The 21,554-nt window shown below is 38.5% G+C and overlaps 2 protein-coding genes across 2 annotated transcripts in view; both read left to right on the forward strand.

Annotated features, from left to right (window-relative positions):
* Positions 1-3,383: 3,383 nt before the first annotated feature.
* LOC106344816 lies at positions 3,384-4,767 on the forward strand. Its single transcript, XM_013784123.1, has 2 exons — positions 3,384-4,583; positions 4,660-4,767. Exons 1-2 carry the CDS (start codon positions 3,384-3,386, stop codon positions 4,765-4,767), a joined length of 1,308 nt encoding a protein of 435 aa, XP_013639577.1.
* A 13,889-nt stretch (positions 4,768-18,656) lies between these two features.
* The window catches only part of LOC106344817 (uncharacterized protein At3g43530-like), a 19,197-nt gene continuing 16,299 nt past the window's right edge, over positions 18,657-21,554 (forward strand). Inside the window, exons 1-6 of the mRNA XM_013784124.1 lie at positions 18,657-18,727; positions 19,203-19,296; positions 19,751-20,524; positions 20,617-20,778; positions 20,870-21,362; positions 21,450-21,547. Coding sequence (XP_013639578.1) covers positions 18,657-18,727; positions 19,203-19,296; positions 19,751-20,524; positions 20,617-20,778; positions 20,870-21,362; positions 21,450-21,547 — 1,692 coding nt within the window. The remainder of the gene's footprint in view (positions 18,728-19,202; positions 19,297-19,750; positions 20,525-20,616; positions 20,779-20,869; positions 21,363-21,449; positions 21,548-21,554) is intronic.

Here is a 21,554-nt window from a genome sequence, read left to right on the forward strand (position 1 = left end):
GAATATCTCCATTTTTATGCTATGACGGCTTAAGGGCAGAAGAGTAAAAGCGTAAACCGACCTTGGAGCTAGTATATAAGGATTCCTTGGCGAGGAGCATGAGAGAAAATTTCTTCAGAGCAAACTTAGCACTTAGAGCAATTTAGGCAATTTTCCGGTTTTGTTATTTCGAGCTGCGACTCAATTAGGTTTAGCCGTCTTAGGGTTGCTAGAACTAGGAATCTCGCCGACAGCTCACGTGCCCAGGCTTATACCTTGTTGTAAACGCTCATACGCAAATGCGGAAATAAGATCTTCTTTGCTCTCTTTTTCGATTTCTTATACTTTATCGTTGTTATTCTCGTGTTCTGATTGCTTGACGTGTGGTAATTAGCAGATATCCGGGTCCTCTGGGAAATTAGGGTTTTCCTAGTTTCCTTATTTAAACGAAAATCGACAGTGCGAATTTCGGTTCCCACATCCGACATACATTATGTCAACGTTTCTTCTCCCATTGGAGATTTGCGAAAACCTCGCTAGTGCCATTGCACAATTTTGGTAGAGTTCAAATCCACCAAAAAGATGAATACATTGGGCGAAATGGGAAAAGGTTTGTCTACCAAAAGAAGAGGGAGGGATTGGCTTCCGCTTAATCCATGAGTTTAATCTAGCATTATTGGCAAAGAAATTTTGGAGATTGGTTCAGTACCCTTACTCACTGGTGGCCCGAGTCTTGAGGGGTAGGTATTATCGAATGACATCGCCTTTAGGTGTAATCTCTTCCAGTATTCCATCATATGTGTGGACAAGTATTTACCTCGCAAGAAAGCTTTTGCTCCTGGGGATCAGAAAGAAGATTCATTCTGGTTATGAAGTCAAGGTGTGGGAGGATCCGTGGATTCCAACGACACCTGCTAGACCAGCTACACCTGTAGCACCTATGATGCATCCAAATATGAGAGTTAGTGATCTCATTAACCATAAATCAAAGGAATGGGACATAGGGCTACTAGAGGATTATGTCCACCCCGATGATATACCTCTCATACGCAGTATGGCCATAAGCTCTACTCATCGTCGTGATACTTTCTGCTGGAACTACACGAGGAATGGCCAATACACAGTTAGATCTGGATACTGGGTTGCTCAAAATCTATTGAAGCCAGAAGAAGAAAAGGAAATACTGGAACCGAGCATCACTAAACTTCAAGCCTTTGCTTGGAAGTTGAAAGCGCCAAGGAAGATGTGCCATCTTATATGGCAATTGATAACGGGCAGGTGGCAGTAACGAGAAACTTAGTAAGGCGAAATATGAGGTGCGATAATTATTGTCCAAGGTGTGGAGAAATAGAAGAATCTGTAACTCATGTAATATTTGAATGCCCTCTAGCTCTCCAAGTATGGTCCTTATCAGCAAAACCTACAAGCTCAGGTATACTTCCAGTGTCAAGCGTCTACACAAACATGGACTATCTATTCTGGAGGAAGAATGATATCTTACAACCAGAGCAAGACAGAGATCCTTATCCCAGGATAATTTGGTATATTTGGAAGACTCGTAATGATAAGCTATTCAGGGGAATAGACAGAGACCCTTTGGAACTATTTCGATATGCAGAAAGTGAATGTCAAGCATGGTTTAATGCAAATGAGATGATACTACCGGTAGTACAGGCCAGCGATAATGAAGAAATCCAAGTTTTAAGCTTGGGTAATATTTGCATGCTAGATGGGTCCTGGACAGCTTCAGATCGCTTTAGTGGATGTGGATGGGTTTGGATAGATAGCGGGGAGAACATACAACTTATGGGAACACAGAATTTAACTCGATGTGAATCAGCATTGCATTCGGAGGTAGAAGCACTGCGATGGGCGATGGAGAACATGCTTCAACACTCGCCATGCCAGAGCTTTGGGACTGACTACAAGGAACTGATTGCAATGATAAAGGAGCCCCAGGAGTGGCCAAGCTTTGCGACAGAGTTGCAGAAGATATAGACGCTTCAGATTTGTTTCCCGGAATTCAAGATCACCCATGTGCCACGAGTGCGCAACCAGATTTCTGATTTTTGAGCTAAGACTGCTAGGACCTTTCACAGGGAGTTACTTTTCATTAGTTGTTCTATTCCGGTCTGGTTACCCAGACCACCTCAAGTTTGAGTAATAGAATGATCGTTAGACGTCAAAAAAAAAATATTGGTTACTAAAAAACAAACTCTTCCCCTTTTAGTTGACTAAAGAAAAAACTAAGTGTCCCTTCCTCAAAAAGTGTCTTTTTGTGTAAACAAAAGACAAAAAGTGTTTAAACATGTAAATAATTCTTCTTTTAGTGGATAATATCAAAGAATGTGCCAAAAAATTATTTAGATTTGTAACTCACCCTGTAATATATGATTTGTAACGTGAATATGGCAAAAAAAAACATGAACTTTGCACAAATTGCCAAAAGAAACATGTACTCGAGCCTGGTCAAAAAAAACTCTTTACTTTTTTGACTTTTTCTATTTATTAAGCAACTTACGATTGACTGACCAGATTAACACACCGTTAGCCCACAATTAAGAGAGTGTTAACGAGATGTTAAATGTTGCCGTTAAGTAATATGACGTCGTTTCATCCATTTTTTTTGTCTATGAAAAAATCTGAAGATGACGTCGTTTTGTTCAATTAAAATTGTTGTTCGATGGTATCGAACTCGTGCACTCGTGGTCGTTGTAGGGGGCTTTTTGCCACTGAGCTAGTGGACTTTTCAAAAGAATACCATATATATTTTATTTTATTGATCAAAAGATGTATGGATGATTGAAATAAGAAAAACGTAACCCTAATTTCTCAGAAACCCAAATCGATTTCGGGATTTTTCTCTCTGAATCTTCTCGTGGTGTGAGGAGATGGCAAGGACGAAATTCACTAAGAATGGAAGAGCAGTAAGGAGATCTTTGAGGCATTCTGATAACGGAGTTGAAGAAGTGATTCAACAGTCGAAGAAGTGATTCAACAGTCGAAGAAGGGTGGAAAAGGTGGTGATGGGTTTGTCATCGCCGGAGAAGGCCATGAGGAAGAGTAAAGCTGCTTCTGTGAGTTTGTCATCGCCGGAGAAGGCCACGAGGAAGAGTAAAGCTGCTTTTGTGAGTTTGTCATTGCTGCTTTTGTGAGTTTGTCATCGCCGGAAAAGGCCACGAGGAAGAGTAAAAGAGTTGAAGGGGAATCGATGTTGGTATCTACAGAGGTGTCGAAGACAAGGCGGGGAACTTCATACGGTGGGTCGCCTTTGTCATCGGCGGAGAAGGCCACGAGGAAGAGTAAAAGAGTTGAAGGAGAATCAATGTTGGCATCTATAGAGGCGTCAAAGACAAGGCGGGGAACTTCATATGGGTCGCCTTTGTCATCTCCGAAGAAGGTAGATGGTGGTTCAACTCTGTCCTAGACAATCAAAGAAGCATAAGGTAGATGGTGGGTCAACTGTGGCTCCTCCTGGAAACTCGAAGAAGAGTCAGGTAGATGATGATGACAGAGAAGAATGTCCACAGAGTGAGACAAATGACAGAGAAGAATGTCCAAGTGAAGATGAGAATGATATTGCTAGCATTGAGGAAGAAAACTGTAGAGATTTGGCTCCTTATTTTGGTGATGAAGCAAGAAATGATGACTGTGATGTTGATGAAGACGAAGGGGATGATGATGCGTGGGATGATGATAAAATCCATGATACTGTGTCATCAGATGATGAGAATGAAGAGGAGATGATACCTGCTCAAGCTTACAGAGCAGACCTTGATCCAGAGGAGCTCCTTCAGCTTGGCAAGACATTTTCAGAGGCTGAGGACTTCAAACATGCTTGTCTAAGGTATACCCTCAAAACCAGATACAACATCAAGTACTACAGATCCAGTAGCTTGAAGATGGGTGCAAAATGTGCTGCTGAGATGAGAGATGATGAGGCTCCATGTCCCTGTTCTTATGATAGGAGGAAACATAAGTTGATGGTAAAGACATACGTCAATGACCATAAGTGTGAGAAGACAGGGCAGTCGAAGATACTTAAGAGGTCAACAATTGCAAGTCTATTTGCTAAGAGGTTAAGGCTGAATCCTAAGCTCACAGCAAAGGAGATACAGGCTGAGATCTTGAGGGAGTATCAGATGGAAGCCAAAGAAAACTTATGCATTAAGGCGAAGACAAAGTTGATGAAAGAAAGGAGAAAGACCCATGAGGAGCATTTTGATAAAATCAGGGATTACCAAGCAGAGATCTTCAGGAGCAATCCTGGATCAATCATGGACATTGAGACGATACCAGGAGCCACAGTTGGAAGCAAGCAGAGGTTCTACATGCTCTACATGTGTTTCCAAGCACAAAAGGAAGCATGTAAGAAGACTTGTAGGCCAGTTATTGGCTTAGATGAAGCTTTTTTGAAATGGGACATCAAGGGACAGTTGTTGGCTGCGGTTGGAAGAGATGGAGACAATAGGATTGTCCCTATTTCTTGGGCTGTAGTGGAGATAGAGAATGATACAAACTGGGATTGGTTTGTGAAGCATTTGGCCTTGGATTTGGGATTGGAAGATGGGAAAGGCTTTGTTATAATGTCTGACAAACAAAAGGTAAACACTTTGCTTTCATGATTGTCTTGGAATGTTTTGATTCTTGTTTCTGATTTTTTTGTTTCTGATCTTGTAGGGATTAGTGAAGGCAGTTCATACCCTCATTCCAGAAGCTGGGCATAGGAAGTGTTGTCGCCATATATTCGAGAACTGGAGGAAAGGTGGAAAAGATCTAAGGTTATAGAGGTTCTTCTGGTTCATTGCAAGGAACTACACTCCTGGTTTGTTCAAGTACCTAAAACGACGTCGTTTCATTCATTTGTTTTTAATCAGACAAAGAGATGAAACGAGGTCGTTTTAATTAACGTCGCTTAATGCCATCTAAAATATTTGTTAACTCTGGTAACGGTGTGTTAATCTGGTCAGTCAATCCTAAGTTTCTTAATAAACTGAAAAAGTCAACAAAAGTATAGTGTTTTTTTGGCCAGCCAATATATCAAAGTTTCTTTTGACAATTTGTGCAAAGTTCGTGTTTTTTTTGGCCGAATTCTCGATTTGTAACTAACATCTCGTTATAAACTTTTATGCACATTCAATTAATCAAGGTAAAGATTCAGACTTTGATGGTATCATAGCTTAGCTCATTCCGATCGTTTTCTTTCCTTTTTTTTTGTTTTTATCTATGTCCGTACCTTTTACAACAATATGTTACAATGATGACAATTGAGACATATATTGGTTTTTATTTTCTTCATTAATATTGCATAATATCACATGCTCTGAGATTCAAAACTTAGACCTAGTGAACCCACTAGACTAAGAAGGCTTCTACAAACTAGCATATCATTAGTCTTATACTTTTAGCTTTCCAAATAAAGTTTGTCATCCATGCTAGCTTAATTAATAAATGGACTAAGACTGCGCAAAATTACTTACGTGCCACGAGTGCGCAACCAGTTTTCTGATTTCTTAGCTAAGACGGCTAGGACCTTTCGTAGGGAGCTACTATTCATTGGTTGTTCTATTCCGGTCTGGTTACCCAGACCACCTCAAGCTTGAGTAATAGAATGGCCGTTTGACGTCCAAAAAAAAAAATTAATAAATGACATATTTTACTGTGTAACTCGAATCATTGGTGAGATTTATTTTTATTTTATTTTATTGTCAGCTACATGATTGATAAACCACCATATGAATATACATCTAGACAAATGTAATGTACTGCACGAACTACAAGATTTACATAATAACATTCTTGAACTATTATGTGTTATGTTAGCTAACACCGTCAACATCATTTTAATAGCTTTAAAATTGTATCAAATTTGGAATCCAAAAACTTCTAATGAATGCTAGTTTAATTAATAAATGGACTAAGACTGCGCAAAATTACTTACGTGCCACGAGTGCGCAACCAGTTTTCTGATTTCTTAGCCAAGACGGCTAGGACCTTTCGTAGGGAGCTACTATTCATTGGTTGTTCTATTCCGGTTTTGTTACCCAGACCACCTCAAACTTGAGTAATAGAATGGCCGTTTGACGTCAAAAAAAAAAAAATTAATAAATGACATATTTTACTGTGTAACTCGAATCATTGGTGAGATTTATTTTTATTTTATTTTATTGTCAGCTACATGATTGATAAACCACCATATGAATATACATCTAGACAAATGTAATGTACTGCACGAACTACAAGATTTACATAATAACATTCTTGAACTATTATGTGTTATGTTAGCTAACACCGTCAACATCATTTTAATAGCTTTAAAATTGTATCAAATTTGGAATCCAAAAACTTCTAATGACGTTTAGACATAGTCTCATATGTTCTTGTTTATATGAAATTACAATTGAATGCTTGATCTATGTATTTATGTTGTTTTGTTTTGATTTGTATGTTTAATGATATGTTTCTAAAAGTTTGGTTGACAGATTTTTCATCAGAAGTTGTTGGCATCCAGATTTGACACAATTTTAAGCTATTATAATGATGTTCCCAACATAACACATAATAGTTCAAAGATCCAATGAATAATTTAGTTTGTGTAGTTAGTGATACATTACATTTTTCCAGATGTATAGACGTGTGGTGTTATTTTCTTTAAATAAAAGCTTTAACCTTTCTTCTTACCCATTTTCTTTGACGAACATAAACAATTTCTCATTCTCTTTATATTTATTTTGTATACACACAGATTTTTGGATAAAAGATATTTTCTCTCAAACTTAGGATTTGTTTGTTTTGTTTATCTACGTTAGATGGATTTATTTACTTAATAAGCAATTTAAACTATGTCTTTTATGTAGATTAGTAAAGTCTTGATTTAAACTCATCACAAAATGTTTCACACCTTCGAGTGGCGTTCTTTGATACATCAAACTTGTAAACTCTTGAATATTCTGTGATTTTAACTTTGGTGGATTCCAAACTTACATCAGTATGCCTTCTCTGTATTGGAAAAATCAATACAACAATTGGCACTCAGGATAACAAACACCGTGGATGACTTACCCGATTACTAGATACAAAGCCTATTATTTATCTCCATGTGTCTCAAACATATTGTAACATGAAGGTCACATGGAAGATAATTTTTAGCCAACGACAGATCTTGCTGAATCTTTCAACACAATGACTTAGAATAACCATCTCCAACATGGTACATGGAGTCAGGAGATTCGTCCCATCTCACATCAAATTCATGTCTCCTTCATTATGTTTCTAGTGTGAACATCAAAAACTCAGCCATTGTAGGTAATAGTACAATCAAGTCTTCTGAAATGTTTTATTTACTTCCAAGACCGTTTATTTCCTTAAATAAAGTTCATTTTCTCTTCCAATTTTTTTTAAAAAAGAAATTTATTTTACGTTTCACAATTGATAATTGTTTTTTTTTAATAATTTGATCACTTTAGATTATCCGTAAAGACATTGAGTCATGGAAAACCATACTCTGCAGTGAGAGCTCTGGTGTTCTCAACTTTATGTCATTCTCTATTTATTAGTCTCAACAAGATTAAATATTTATTGTTGAGACCCCTTCTCTTTGGCACAAGCGGTTGGGCCACACCAATAATGATACATTCCAATCTTTAATTTTTCAAGTTTTGTTTCGTGTGATAAAAAGTCTACATTTATGTAATGCCTCACGGTTTGTAAAAACATTAAACTTCCTTTCGGGAGACCCATTAATAAAGGTCTCAAAATGTATGATCTCATCCACTATGATTTTTGGACTTCTCAAATTAAAAGTTTAAGTTGTATTAGATACTACAACCTTTTTTGATAACTTTTTTACACTTTCTCTGGGTTTATCCTATTCGAAATAAAAGTGATGTGTTCTAAATACTCTTACATTTTTTTATCATATGTGAAACCCCAGTTCAAATCCACAATCAAAACATTTCATTGCGATTAATTTGAGATTATCATGCCTTTACAATAATACAACTAGTTGAACATTTCACTTCTAATGGCATTAATTTGAGATTTCCATGCCCTCACACTTCTCAGCATAATGGGATGTCAGAAAAAATGATAAGAACAATAAAAAATGCTATATGATCTATTATTTTTCAAGCCCAAATGTTTCCTTTCTACTGGGTTGAGGTACTCCATGTTCCAGTTCATATCATAAACATCTTGGTCTGAGACCAAAAATTTGATTTTCGATTTTAGTGGAAAAACTCGATTTTTTGGTTTTAGCGGAAGAACTCGATTTTGATGTTTTAGTGGAAAAACTCGATTTTCTGAATTTGGCGGGAAAACAAATATTAAGATTTCAGCGGGAAAATTTGATTTTCCAATTTCGACGGAAAAACTCGATTTTGCGGTTTTAGCGATAATACTTGATTTTACGGTTTTGGTAGGAAAACTCTATATTAAGATTTTAGCGGAAAAACTCAATTTTACATTTTTAGGAGAAAAACTCAAATTTTAGAAACCCTAGCTTTTTATGACCATTGGACCGACCACGTCCACATAGTCCAAATCCACTAACGCCCATTTTCCATTGGTCTTGTGATTCTTGTTCATTTATTATCTGCATGGACAATTGAGTGTCACCAAAATAGACTCATTTGTATTTGGACATGGGCAACAAATGGTCAACCCACCTATTTTGCAGCTATACTGGTCTCTACGGCCAGCCCTTGGGCCAAGCCAAGGAAGCAGTGACTTCCAGCCATTTTCTTATAAACACATTTTTGGCCACAATTTTCTTGAACTTTCCTTTAGTCTAGTTGCAAAATCTGAAAATACTTTTTTAGCTCAACCCGGGCTCGAATCTCTTCAACAGCAGCCAATTTTTTTTTAATTTGATTCTGGTCATGGATTTTCTAGGACCGGCTCTGCTGGTCTCTCCCTCCATATCCAACAAACCACCTTACTCTTTTCGTCATGCATGATTGCCTAAATATGTTCACTTGTATGTGTTTGGTTTCCCTTGCTTCTAATATTTAAACAACTCTTTTGTTCGCAAACTATGTCCCTGATCAACATTTATATATTTTCTCAGGTATCCTCTTTGTCATCGAAGTTACAAATAAAACTCTCAAGACATATCTCTGTGCTCTGACTTCTGATTATACACCACAACAAGAAACTTTAGAGTTTTATCAAGAATTCACTATCAAGTTTCCAGATTTTAATCCTTGAGACCAGTGTGACATAATAAGTTATAATGATCTATTAACCATTATTAGTTGGTTTAGAATTTTTTATTTCTTATTTAGTTTTATCTCTTAGTATTTATCTGTATTTCTTCTTTGTATTTTCTTTTATATACTAGGTTTTTTAACCGCGCTACGCGTGGACTATCCCATATAAAATTTTCCTCAATCATTTAATTTTTATCAGTGCATATTTAAAAAATTAATTCAGAATTAATAAATAAGAAAATATCAAAAACAGTAAAACAGATGGAGATAGGTTGAATTTTTTTGCTGGTATATATTGTTGCTTCCTGAATTTGACATTAGTCTTCTATACAATATGTGTTTTTATTAGCTTCTTAGTGGATTAATGTATAATATTTTGTTCTGAATGTAGAGGTGAATGATAATTTTTTGTATTTAGAAATTTAGTTAGCAAAAATCAACATAATAATGAAACTTATTTTCCACCCTCTTTTTATATATGTTTGGATTAGTGCTTGTTATCAGGTTAATTTATGTTTAAATTTGAAATTGTCTTAAAATTATCGTTTAGTCATTTCATATGAAGAAATGTACAAAAGTTACATGTAAGAAATTCAATTAAAGCTTCGAATGGTGACCATTGTTCCGTCCTGCCCCGCAGTTAACAGTAACAAAAATCTCTACATATACTATATATCTATACATTTTTATAGCTGTTAGAACCGCACCGCAGTTGAACCGCTTGTCCCGCACTGCTCAAACTGCAGTCACCATTCGGAGCCTAATATGTAAAGGGAAGTAGGAAGACTATAAATGCTTCTGGAGTCGGGTGTTCAAGATCAAAAACTTTAATGTGCCATGAAACATGTTTTAGACCTTTTTTGGTTGTGTTTTTTTTTTAACGCTGATTTATTATGATCTTATAATTATGATATGAGAAAGATTACATAGACGATTCGACAACCGACAATACTACCTGCCTTATGAAGACCTACACCTCACTGCATCACCTGAGCCGTCCTATGAAGATCCACGTCTGGCCAGATTTTACTTGCACCAGGTTGAAGATCCCTTGTAAGCTTTTTTCTTTTGTATTTATAACTGTTTAATAAACCGCTCTCTCCGGGATTTGAAATCTGGATTTCCTGTAATCTGCAATAAATTGCATAGTCTAAGATTCGAATCCCAAACCTGGATGTAAAAGCATTTAAACCTTAACCAATAGGCTACAATGCTTCCACAATGTTTAGAAAATAATGACATCAGAATGTGCTACTTTTGTTAGGAAATTTGTCATCAAATTGGTTTGGATTGGTAACCATGTACATAATCTTTTTTAGATATTTGCTAGAATGGCAACGTCTTCTTTCTACTTCATTCGTAATAAAGATTTGTATTGTAGTCATGGCCAGCTCTGGGATAACGTTCATGAAAATAATATAATACATTTTAGACGCACAATTATTACTCTCTTCGATGTTTTTTTTGCTTTCTTTCCTTTTTGTGACGAATCAAAATTATATGATATATGTTATTTTTTGTTTAACATTTGGCAGCGTTAATTTTCTTTTATATATAGTATATTATATTCATCAGTTTTTTAAAAAGAATCATTATGTCTTATTTCTCTTCTTTTCAAATTTTAATTCATCAGAGAATCTGTTTTTGCCATCAAAGCGTCAAGTACCCATGGAAAAAATGGTATGATTGGTCTGTTCTTTCAACAGTACTGGAGCATCATTGAAGGGAGATAACACAGGAGGTTAAAGGCTTCTTTGCTACAGGAACCTTTCCAAAGGAATGGAATGTTACTCAGATATGCCTGATCCCAGAGATCCCCAGTCCATCGAAAATGGTTGACCTGAGGCCTATTAGTCTTTGCTCGGTTCTGTATAAGATTATTGCAAAAATTCTGGTGACACGGCTCAAACCTCTGCTGAAAAAAATCGTATCTCCAACGCAGTCTGCCTTTGTTCCAGAAAGATTAATATCTTATAATATCATCATTGCACATGAAATGGTTCATGGGCTGAGGACACATAAAGACATTTCCAAAAACTTCATCGCAGTTAAGACAGATATGTCTAAGGCATATCATCGTATAGAGTGGAAATACCTAGAGAAGCTGTTGGGAGCTATGGGGTTCAATCAGAAGTTCTCGGAGTGGGTGATGTTTTGTGTGACTTCTGTCACTTATTCGGTGCTTATCAATGGAGAGGAACATGGGACTGTGTTTCCGGAGCGGGGTCTTCGACAGGGCGACCCGTTATCACCTTTTCTTTTCGACTTGTGTACTGAAGGTCTGACTCACCTTTTGAATCAAGCAGAGCTTAGAGGAGAGGTGGAAGGAATAAGTTTTTCAGTTGAGGGACCATCTATAACTCATCTATTTTTTGCCGATGATTCACTATTACTAGTCAGAGCAGAGGAGAGTCAATGTGAGGTGATCCGGCGAGTGCTGAAGGAGTATGAGGATTCCTCTGGCCAAGTGATCAATCTAACCAAATCTGCGATAACTTTTGGCAGACATGTTGAGGATCATCGAAAAGCTAAAATAAAAGAGATTCTGGGGATAGAAGCAGAAGGAGGCACAGGTAAATATCTTGGACTTCCTGAGTGTTTTAGTGGATCCAAAGTTGAGATGCTGCAGTACATACAAGAGAAGATGAAATCAAGATTCAACGGTTGGTACGGACGGTTACTCTCTGCAGGCGGGAAAAATGTTCTTCTGAAGTCAGTGGCGATGGCTATGCCCGTTTTTACGATGTCTTGCTTTAAATTGCCAAAAACGACTTGCAAAAACCTTACTAGTGCTATGGCTAGCTTTTGGTGGAATGACCAGGATGGGAAAAATAAAATGCATTGGGTTTCTTGGGAGAAGATGTGTATGCATAAGAAGAATGGTGGACTTGGTTTCAGAGACTTGGAAAAATTTAACCAAGCCTTATAAGTTAAGCAGGGATGGCGTGTGTTGATGCATCCAGACTCTCTATGCTCACGGGTTCTTCGTAGTCGATACTTCCCAAACGGCTTATTCATGGAAGCAAAACTGGGACCTCGGCCATCATATGCATGGAGAAGCATTTTGTTTGGGAAAGAATTGCTGGGAAAAGGTCTTCGCAGATCTATTGGGTCGGGAAATGAGACAAACATTTGGTTAGATAAGTGGCTTTTTTACTCTGAGCCGAAAGCACCGCTGCGGAAACCAGTTATTTTTTACCTGGATTTACAGGTCTCAGGACTTATTAATCCTCATACGAAGACGTGGGATAGGGGAAAGCTTGAACATAACTTTTTCCTGCCAGATATGGAGCTGATTCTGAAGCAGAAACCGGTTGTAGAAGAAGATGATGCTTATGAATGGGTCCATAACCGTTGGGGTGCTTACACAGTAAAGTCTGGGTACTGGCTTGCATGTCAACTAGATCGATCAGAAGTGCGAAGAAATGCTCTGGCCCAGCCGTCGGTTCATGGGATTACAGAAAAGATATGGAAGGTTAAAACTGCTCCAAAGATAAGTATTTTCATGTGGAAAGCACTTTCCAATGCTCTCTCTGTTAATGATGGTTTGCTTTCCAGAGGTATGAAGATCGATCCGAGGTGTCAGCGATGTGGACATGAGGGTGAATCTATTAACCACGTTCTGTTTGAGTGCCCTATTGCAAGGAGGGTGTGGGTGCAATCTTCTTTTCCCTTTCCTCGCAGAGGTTTTGAAAATATGTCCCCGTTGGAGAATTTTAATTACCTCTTTAATCTTCCAAAAACTTTGAAGATTCCGGAGGAGCTAGAACGGTCCTTTCCTTGGATCTTCTGGATGCTCTGGAAGAACAGAAACAGTTTTCTCTTTGAAGGGAGAGAGTTTTCAGCAGAGGATACAGTTATGAAAGTGAGGGAGGATTCAAAGGAGTGGTTTGACGCACAAAAGCTTGAGTTGTCACGGAGTCGATGAGAAGCCCCAAGAGAAGGTCTCGTTAAGTGTAATGTAGGCGTTCCATGGTCAAAAATAAACAGGTTGATGGGGGCATCATGGATCGTTCGTAACGAGCATGGTGATGTCTTACTACACAGTAGGAGAGCTTTTGGGAATGTAAACTCTCTAGCCGAGGGAAGGTTTCTGGGATTAATGTGGGCGATTGAGTCAATGGCAAGCCACCGCCTGCATAAAGTAATTTTTGAAACGGAGGCTATGGATTTAGTTGGAGTGGTTCTGAGACCAAAAGCTTGGCCGGCGTTTAGATACCAAGGAACAGAGTTGAGAAATGCACTGGAGAAAATAAATGAGTGGAGTTTGAGCGGTGCATCAGTAAGAGTGAATAGATGTGCTGCGAAGGTAGCGGACAGTGTAACCATGGAGATGAGGTATCAGTCTTACGTTACTCGAGGAGCTCCCGAGTGGATGTGTGCTTTGTTGGAAGATGATAAGCAGGGAAGATGATTAAGAGGATGGTGCTTTGGAAGATATGACGGGGAGGCTATGAAATATTCGTTCTGGTTTGATGGTGATACTTTTGTTTTAGTACTCTATGGTTTTGTTTTTCTGCTTATGCGTTTCTCGGTTCCTTTTGGATGTTATAGTCCTTGTACTAAACTAATGCAATTTTTCAGAATTAAAAAAAAAAAAAAATCCAGTCTTCTTCGCCAATTCAGTGGCACCATCACATCCATTATTGATCTGTGTAGTTTATCTTCATCTCTCTTATATTTTTGGTAAATATGATTGTATAACACAAAACACAAAGAATGAATTTACTAAATATTCATTAGATCTCAAAAAGTTAAGAATATACTCATGCTATAGTCACAGGAATCAGATGGAACAATTACTACACCACAATCTTGTAACATCTGTCTCCTCCTCTCTCGAGAACGGCGTGCTAATAACCAGAATATACCAAATTAAACTGATTTATAAAACCGAATAAAATGTCAAACCTTTTAATAAAATAATTTTTAAATAAAACAAGTTTATAATTTAAAACTAAATACATTAAATCAAAAAGTTAATTAAAACATAAATAAAATACAATTATCCCAAGACACCAAGCCGTCCAGATATCCAACTACTCGTCATGCTCACCTGCAAGGGAAATAAGAGGGATGAGGAACAGGAGAGTCACCCAGTGAGGTATGGATGCTAAACCGCAAACCACTGACTCAGTACATAGCACTACGACTATGTAGGCGTAGCTCTAGCATGAACAAACAAGATGCCTAGCGCATCACACAAAACAAACAATGCGCTGATGATACATAGCCAGTCCACACACCCCGCATTCTCCTCATATGGATATACGATAATATAATATGCATCGCTAGTCCAGACATCTCTGGACCCCCGCACTCCACCAATATGCGTCGATGTGCAAACGTCTTTGCACCCCGCACCACACAATATATACGTCGCTAGCTCAGACGTCTCTGGGGCCCCGTACTCATCACATATACGTCGTTAGCTCAGATGTCTCTGTGCCCCCGCACTCTATACGTCGCTAGCTCAGATTTCTCTGACCCCCGTACTCTATACGTTGCTAGCTCAAATTTCTTTGGCCCCCGTACTCATATCCGTCGGGAGCCCAGATCTCTCTAGGCCCCAGCGCTCATCACATAGTCCCTACTATATAGCTATATATATAACAGTCCTTGACATCAATCATTTCACACAACCGTTGAATCCCCTATTATCCTATTTCCAATTTAACAATCAAAAATAATAATAAACAAACAAGACTCTCAAACAAACTCGATTCACAGAGACGGATCATGTTTCGAAACTAGACTTTCTATAATAATAGTACTAAACTAGCTCGGGATTTAACAGAATAGCCCTCACTTTAGTTACTGGCTGGAATGATCGACGAGAGATGGTCAACTGCAACACGAGAGTCAACGACTTAGGCTCAAAGTCTCAGAAAATATCCATTTTTGGAAACTTTCCTAAAATATTCCTATAACTAGAAATAAGGAGGCAACAAACTTACTAGAAAAACCTACCGAAAGCTCGTCCATGTCCCGCCAGAAGCTCATCCAGAAGTCTCGTCGGAAGCTCACCCGAAAATCCCACCCGAAAATTTCACCAGTGACTGGTTGTCGGATAATTCAACAACCATTCGTCACGCGCAAAGAAATACTTTGACTTGATGAGAATAAAAAGAAAGGGTAAAGTTCCTTATATGGGAGAAGGGAAGGGAGGAAAGTTTTCTAAACTTCCAATGTGGGATAAAATAAAAAGAGAAAATTGGGATTTAATTTTAATAAAGCCAAAAAGGCTCCACCAAAAATTAGGGTCGTTACAATTTTCCCCCACTTAACCGGAATTCATCCCGAATTCCAAGACGGAACCCGAGAAAAACTTCAACGAATACGAAGGAGAGAAGAACACGAGATGAAAACAAAGGAAACAAACGGAAACTTGATCTTCATCCACGCCAAAAGAAAAAGTCAGAAACACTAACAACTAAACGAATGATTATGGACAGAAGGGTGTCACTTTATTTTGAAATTCCCAATCCCTAAGAAACATTAAAAATTGCTAAAATCTGAGTCCCATAAATCGCCATCCCAGATCGGAGCTGGGACAGAACCCTGGGAGCTGGGACAGAACCCCGCTCTGATACCAAATTGTAACACCCGTCTCCTCCTCTCTCAAGAACGGCGTGCTACTAACCGGAATATACCAAATTAAACTGATTTATAAAACCGAATAAAATGTCAAACTTTTTAATAATAAAAATAGTTTATAATTTAAAACTAAATACATTAAATCAAAAAGTTAATTAAAACAGAAATAAAATACAATTATCCCAAGACACCAAGCCGTCCAGATATCCAACTACTCGTCATGCTCACCTGCAAGGGAAATAAGAGGGATGAGGAACAGGAGAGTCACCCAGTGAGGTATGGATGCTAAACCGCAAACCACTGACTCAGTACATAGCACTACGACTATGTAGGCGTAGCTTTAGCATGAACAAACAAGATGCCTAGCGCATCACACAAAACAAACAATGCGCTGATGGTACATAGCCAGTCCACACACCCCGCATTCTCCTCATATGGATATACGATAATATAATATGCATCGCTAGTCCAGACATCTCTGGACCCCCGCACTCCACCAATATGCGTCGATGTGCAAACGTCTTTGCACCCCGCACCACACAATATATACGTCGCTAGCTCAGACGTCTCTGGGGCCCCGTACTCATCACATATACGTCGTTAGCTCAGATGTCTCTGTGCCCCCGCACTCTATACGTCGCTAGCTCAGATTTCTCTGACCCCCGTACTCTATACGTTGCTAGCTCAAATTTCTTTGGCCCCCGTACTCATATCCGTCGGGAGCCCAGATCTCTCTAGGCCCCCGCGCTCATCACATAGTCCATACTATATAACTATATATATATATATATATATATATCAGTCCTTAACATAAACCATCAACCAGTCCTTAACATCAACCATTTCACACAACCGTTGAATCCTCTATTATCCTATTTCCAGTTTAACATTCAAAAATAATAATAAACAAACAACACTCTCAAACAGACTCGATTCACAGAGATGGATCATGTTTTGAAACTAGACTTTCCATAATAGTAGTACTAAACTAGCTCGAGATTGAACGAAATAGCCCTCACCTTAGTCACTGGCTGGAATGATCGACAGGAGATGGTCAACTGCAACACGAGAGTCAATGACTTAGGCTCAGAGTCTCAGAAAATATCCATTTTTGGAAACTTTCCTAAAATAGCAACTTTCTTAAAATATAAACTTCCCTAATATAATTTATTTCCTAAATTAGAAATTTTCCTAAAATATTCCTATAACTAGAAATAAGGAGGCGACAAACTTTCTAGAAAAACCCACCGGAAGCTCGTCCAGAAGTCCCGTCGGAAGCTCATCCAGAAATCTCGTCCAAAAATCTCGTCGGAAGCTCACCCGAAAATCCCGCCGAAAAAATTCACTAGTTACTGGTCGTCGGATAATTCAACAACCATTCGTCACGCGCAAAGAAATATTTTGACTTGATGAGAATAAAAAAAAAAGAGTGGAATTCCTTATATAAAAGAAGGGAAAGGAGGAAGATTTCCTAAAGTTCCAATGTGGGATAAAATGAAAAGAGAGAATTTGGCTTTAATCGTGATAAAGCCAAAAAGGCTGCACCAAAAATCAGGGTCATTAGAAATCTTTCACGTTCACTCCATTATTGGGGGTGGATCTTGATCCTCTAACAAGGCTCACAAGACAAGGAACTAGGCTCATTTGGCTAGGAAGCTCTAGGCTTTATCATTGTATAAATAAGGAGATCCTTCTCTTGATTAGGGATCTCATCTTCTCCTCTCCATTTTACACTTAGAACACATCTTGTAAAGAGTTTATAGATTATTAGAGTTACTTTACACTAGTAATCATACTTGTAATACAATCTTTGATCAGTAAACTCTTTTTATGTTCATTTCCCATTTGATTTCATCTAAAGATTTCTCCTAAGCCTCAAGAATCTAATTTTCGTTCTTAGATTCTTTTATTGTATTGATTCAACAAACATCACCAGTACAAACACCTTTTTTGGATCAAATAGTTAGCGATAGAAGGAGGGGGCTAAAGAGGACTATCTTAGATCTATGCTCATCAAACTCGGTCCAAGAGATAAGTTTACAAAACCATATCTCATTATTAAAATTCGAATTCATTGATTATACACATGCTTAATCTACGAAAAGGATTTTAATTATTAAAAAAAAAAAAATTATCTTCGGTTTAGGAGTCGCCGGTCAAAACGGAGATCTATTGAATTCGATGGTCACGACGACAACCCAGCGTGTGACAGAAGGAGAGATGGAGCAATAGCCGTACCGTCCAAACAGAGCTCCGGCAAAGGAACCTCGGCGACATGACTCTTTCCTGCAAATCGGCGAGACAAAGCCTTAAGCTTTACGATCTCGGCGACATGATTTGATCTCATCTCAGCGGCCATGATCAGATCTCGAGAAATTCGTTTCAGTTTCAACGAGAAAAAGAAGACGAACCAATCACCTCGTCCTTAGCTTGTTCACGCTTCAACCTCCGTCGATCCAGGGCGAGTTGACTCAGTTGTGACCTCCAGAGGAATCAAATGCTGAGATGGACCAAATGGGCACACAAAAATCTGGAATAGGACACTTCTATTTTTAATTCTTTAATGAATTAATAATAAATAGAAATTCAGCTGAAAATACCAAAAAACCTAAAATTTCAACATATTTACAAACCCAATCACTCTACCCACCCAATTACTAATAACCTGACCCGACCCATCTGTTTTCCCCTAAATCCCTAATTTTTTTTTCTTCGACGTAACCAAGAAACACAAATCCAAACACAATCGACAATCTCAAATCACTATCTCCCTCAATCTCCCCTCACTAATCAAACTCTGTAACAATCATCTTGAAGTTGGTCCCTTGAATCTCATCTATTTCTCTGTTTCGTGTCACTCATTGAAAAACTATGGCTCCTAAGACTCGCTTCGCCGGAAAAACAAACAAGGAAGGTGCGCCGGAGAAGAAGAAGAAGAACAAGTCTGCGGCGGAGAAGAAGAAAGTTGCAGCGGTGAAGAGGAGGAGAGAAGCCGTGAAAAAAAAAGAGATGCAGCAAAGAAGAAGACTGAAACCGCAGAAAAGAAGAGGAAGCAAGACTCGTCTTCGTCGGAGTCTTCATCCAATCCAACCAAGCGGCGTCGGACCGCATCTTCACCAGAACAACATTCCGATCCCGATCATTCCCCGGCACCATCAGCGGAATTGCTTTCTCAGGATGATAGAGAGGGTACGCCAAGCCCATCATTTCCTATTGAGCCACAAAAAGCACCTACTCAAACACCCAGTGAGGCGGAGAATCCACTGCAAGCTCCAATAACTTCTAACAACAGAGAGGATCCCAACAGAGAGTCACACTCACCAGAGGCTGCCATTAACAATGAAGCGCAAAGAACGGTAAACAAATCAATTTAAAATAGTTTTGGAATTTTTATGATAATATTGAACTAACACATAGGAACCGTGAGCAGATTGGATCTAACAACAGTGATTCAAACCCACCTGAGGCCGCCATTGGATCTGCTACCATTGACAATGACGCGCCAAGAACGGTAAACAAGTCAACTTGAAATGATTTTAGAAATATTTATCATAGAGTTGAACTAACAAATAAAAGAATGAAACTAGTTCAACTGGTAATAATATGTTGTAAAACATATTCACTGGAATTTATAACTGGTACAACTATGAAAAGTATAACTAGTTTAACTTATACAACTGAGTATCGTATAATTAGTATAACTAAAAGAGTGAAAAATGAGGAACTGGTAAGTGATACAACTATTAACAATATAACTAGGTTAACTAATTAAACTGAGTATTGTTTAAGTATATGGTTTTATTGATGTATAACTGGTTTAACAAATGTCGTATAACTAGGTTTACTAGTACAACTAGTAATATTATTTTTAGTACAACTAATTTAACTGGTACAACTAAGTGATTTTGTGTTGTGTAACTCGGATATTTATTCAGTGTATTTAGTGTTCTTATTTGTGTCTTCAGGCTGGGGAGGAGAATATGGCCGTAGAACCAATGAGACCTGTTGGTTTTTTCTTCAAGCCGAGTGATTATTGGACGGCTTGCAAGCTCTCCTCAAGGTGCCACCAACACGATTTTCTGGAGACGATTAAAGACTTTAAGGAGTCAGAGAAGAGTTGGTTTGAGAATCACCCTCAGTTCAAGCATTTATTCCACATGGATTGTTGCGAGAAAAGAAAGGTTCAGGGATTGTGGATGTTGCTACTTCGTTGTATGCATACAGGAAAGGAGCGGCAAGCTTGGTTTGGGGTAAACGGTGTTCCAATTAGATACTCTATCAGGGAACATGCCCTCCTCTCTGGTTTATACTGCGGATCATACCCTGAAAACTATCCGAGAAAAGGGAAGATGAAGTTTGCAACAAAGCATTTTAAGCACTTGCAGAAGAAGACTAAGGAGAAGAATAGGAAGAAACAGGGTCTGAGAGTGACAGAAGCGGATGTCTTAGAGAAGCTTGAGAAGATGGAAGCTGATGATGGTAGTGATGAGCGTCTGAAGATGGCGGTTCTTTATTTTTTGACCAGAGTAATAAGAAGAAGGACAAGAAATGCATACTTCATTGAGCCTTTCATTCTCCAGGCAGTAGATGATCTGGATTTTTGCAACAAGTTTCCATGGGGCCGTTACACATTTGATGATTGCATGAAGGAGATTTTCCACTTGAGGGATCATTTCGCTAAAGGGCTCCCAGAGAATAATATGCAGTGGACATTTCCTGGGTTTGTCATCCCTTTGGAGGTATATGAATTATGTTTTCCATAAGCATATTAGTTATTATATAACTAATTAATTATTATATAACTAATATGATTGTGTGAAATGATGTGCAGATATTGGCTTTTGAATGTATCCCTGTCCTTAGGGAAAGTTTCAGAGATCCTGATCCAAACTGTCTCCCAGATTGCCCAAGAATGTGCAAATGGAAGTACAAGAGGACTGGGACAACAGGATTTGCATTAGAAGAGATTTATAAGGCGCTTGGAAACACAAAGGTAAAAGATTTTAATTTTTAAGTATTGTTCTATCTTTATCTTCAAGTTCATAGTTAATTTTAAGTGTGATATGTTGTTGGTCATATTTCAGGTGATTTCAAGTACGCTGAAACCACAGGGAGATGAACTAGACCTCTTGTATGAAATCATGGATGAAGGGAGTGTGGAAGACGTGGAGCTGCAAGATGATTCAGATAAGGCAGACATAGCCGTTGACGGTTGGAACCGGATCCTTATAGAACCGGAAGGAAAAATATTTTGGGAGGATCTATTCGAGATGGATGTGAGAACCCGGCCTACCACACAGCAACAATCTGAGCCTCATGGTATATTCGAAGGACAGGAGGAAGAAAGGGTATGTGAGGAACCCGAGGCAGGGGGCGAGGCAGGCCGTGAGAGTGTAAAAGAGTTGGAATTGAGATTGAACAAGAGAATGGATGACGGATTTGCATTGAGGGACGAAACAATTCGTCTCTTGGCAGCACGAGTAAAGGAGTTGGAACAAGACAGGATTCAAAGAGAAAATTGGTCATTCCAATTTGGTGAATATGAAACATGTGAGGCTTCAGGAGGCAAAGGAAGAGGTAATTGATTTTAAAATTAGTTTTGTTTTGATGTCAAATTTGCATTGGAATTGTTTTGATGGGGTATTCATTTTTATTATGTTGTAGATAATATGGGCAATGGCAATGAGGATGGTGAGGCAGTGGCTGAGAAGGATGGTGAGAAACAGGTCGAAGAAGAGGCTGAGAAGGATGGCGCGAAAGAGGCTGAGA

Source organism: Brassica oleracea, chromosome C5, assembly GCF_000695525.1.
Source record: "Brassica oleracea var. oleracea cultivar TO1000 chromosome C5, BOL, whole genome shotgun sequence".
In the NCBI taxonomy this organism is placed as follows: Eukaryota; Viridiplantae; Streptophyta; class Magnoliopsida; order Brassicales; family Brassicaceae; genus Brassica; species Brassica oleracea.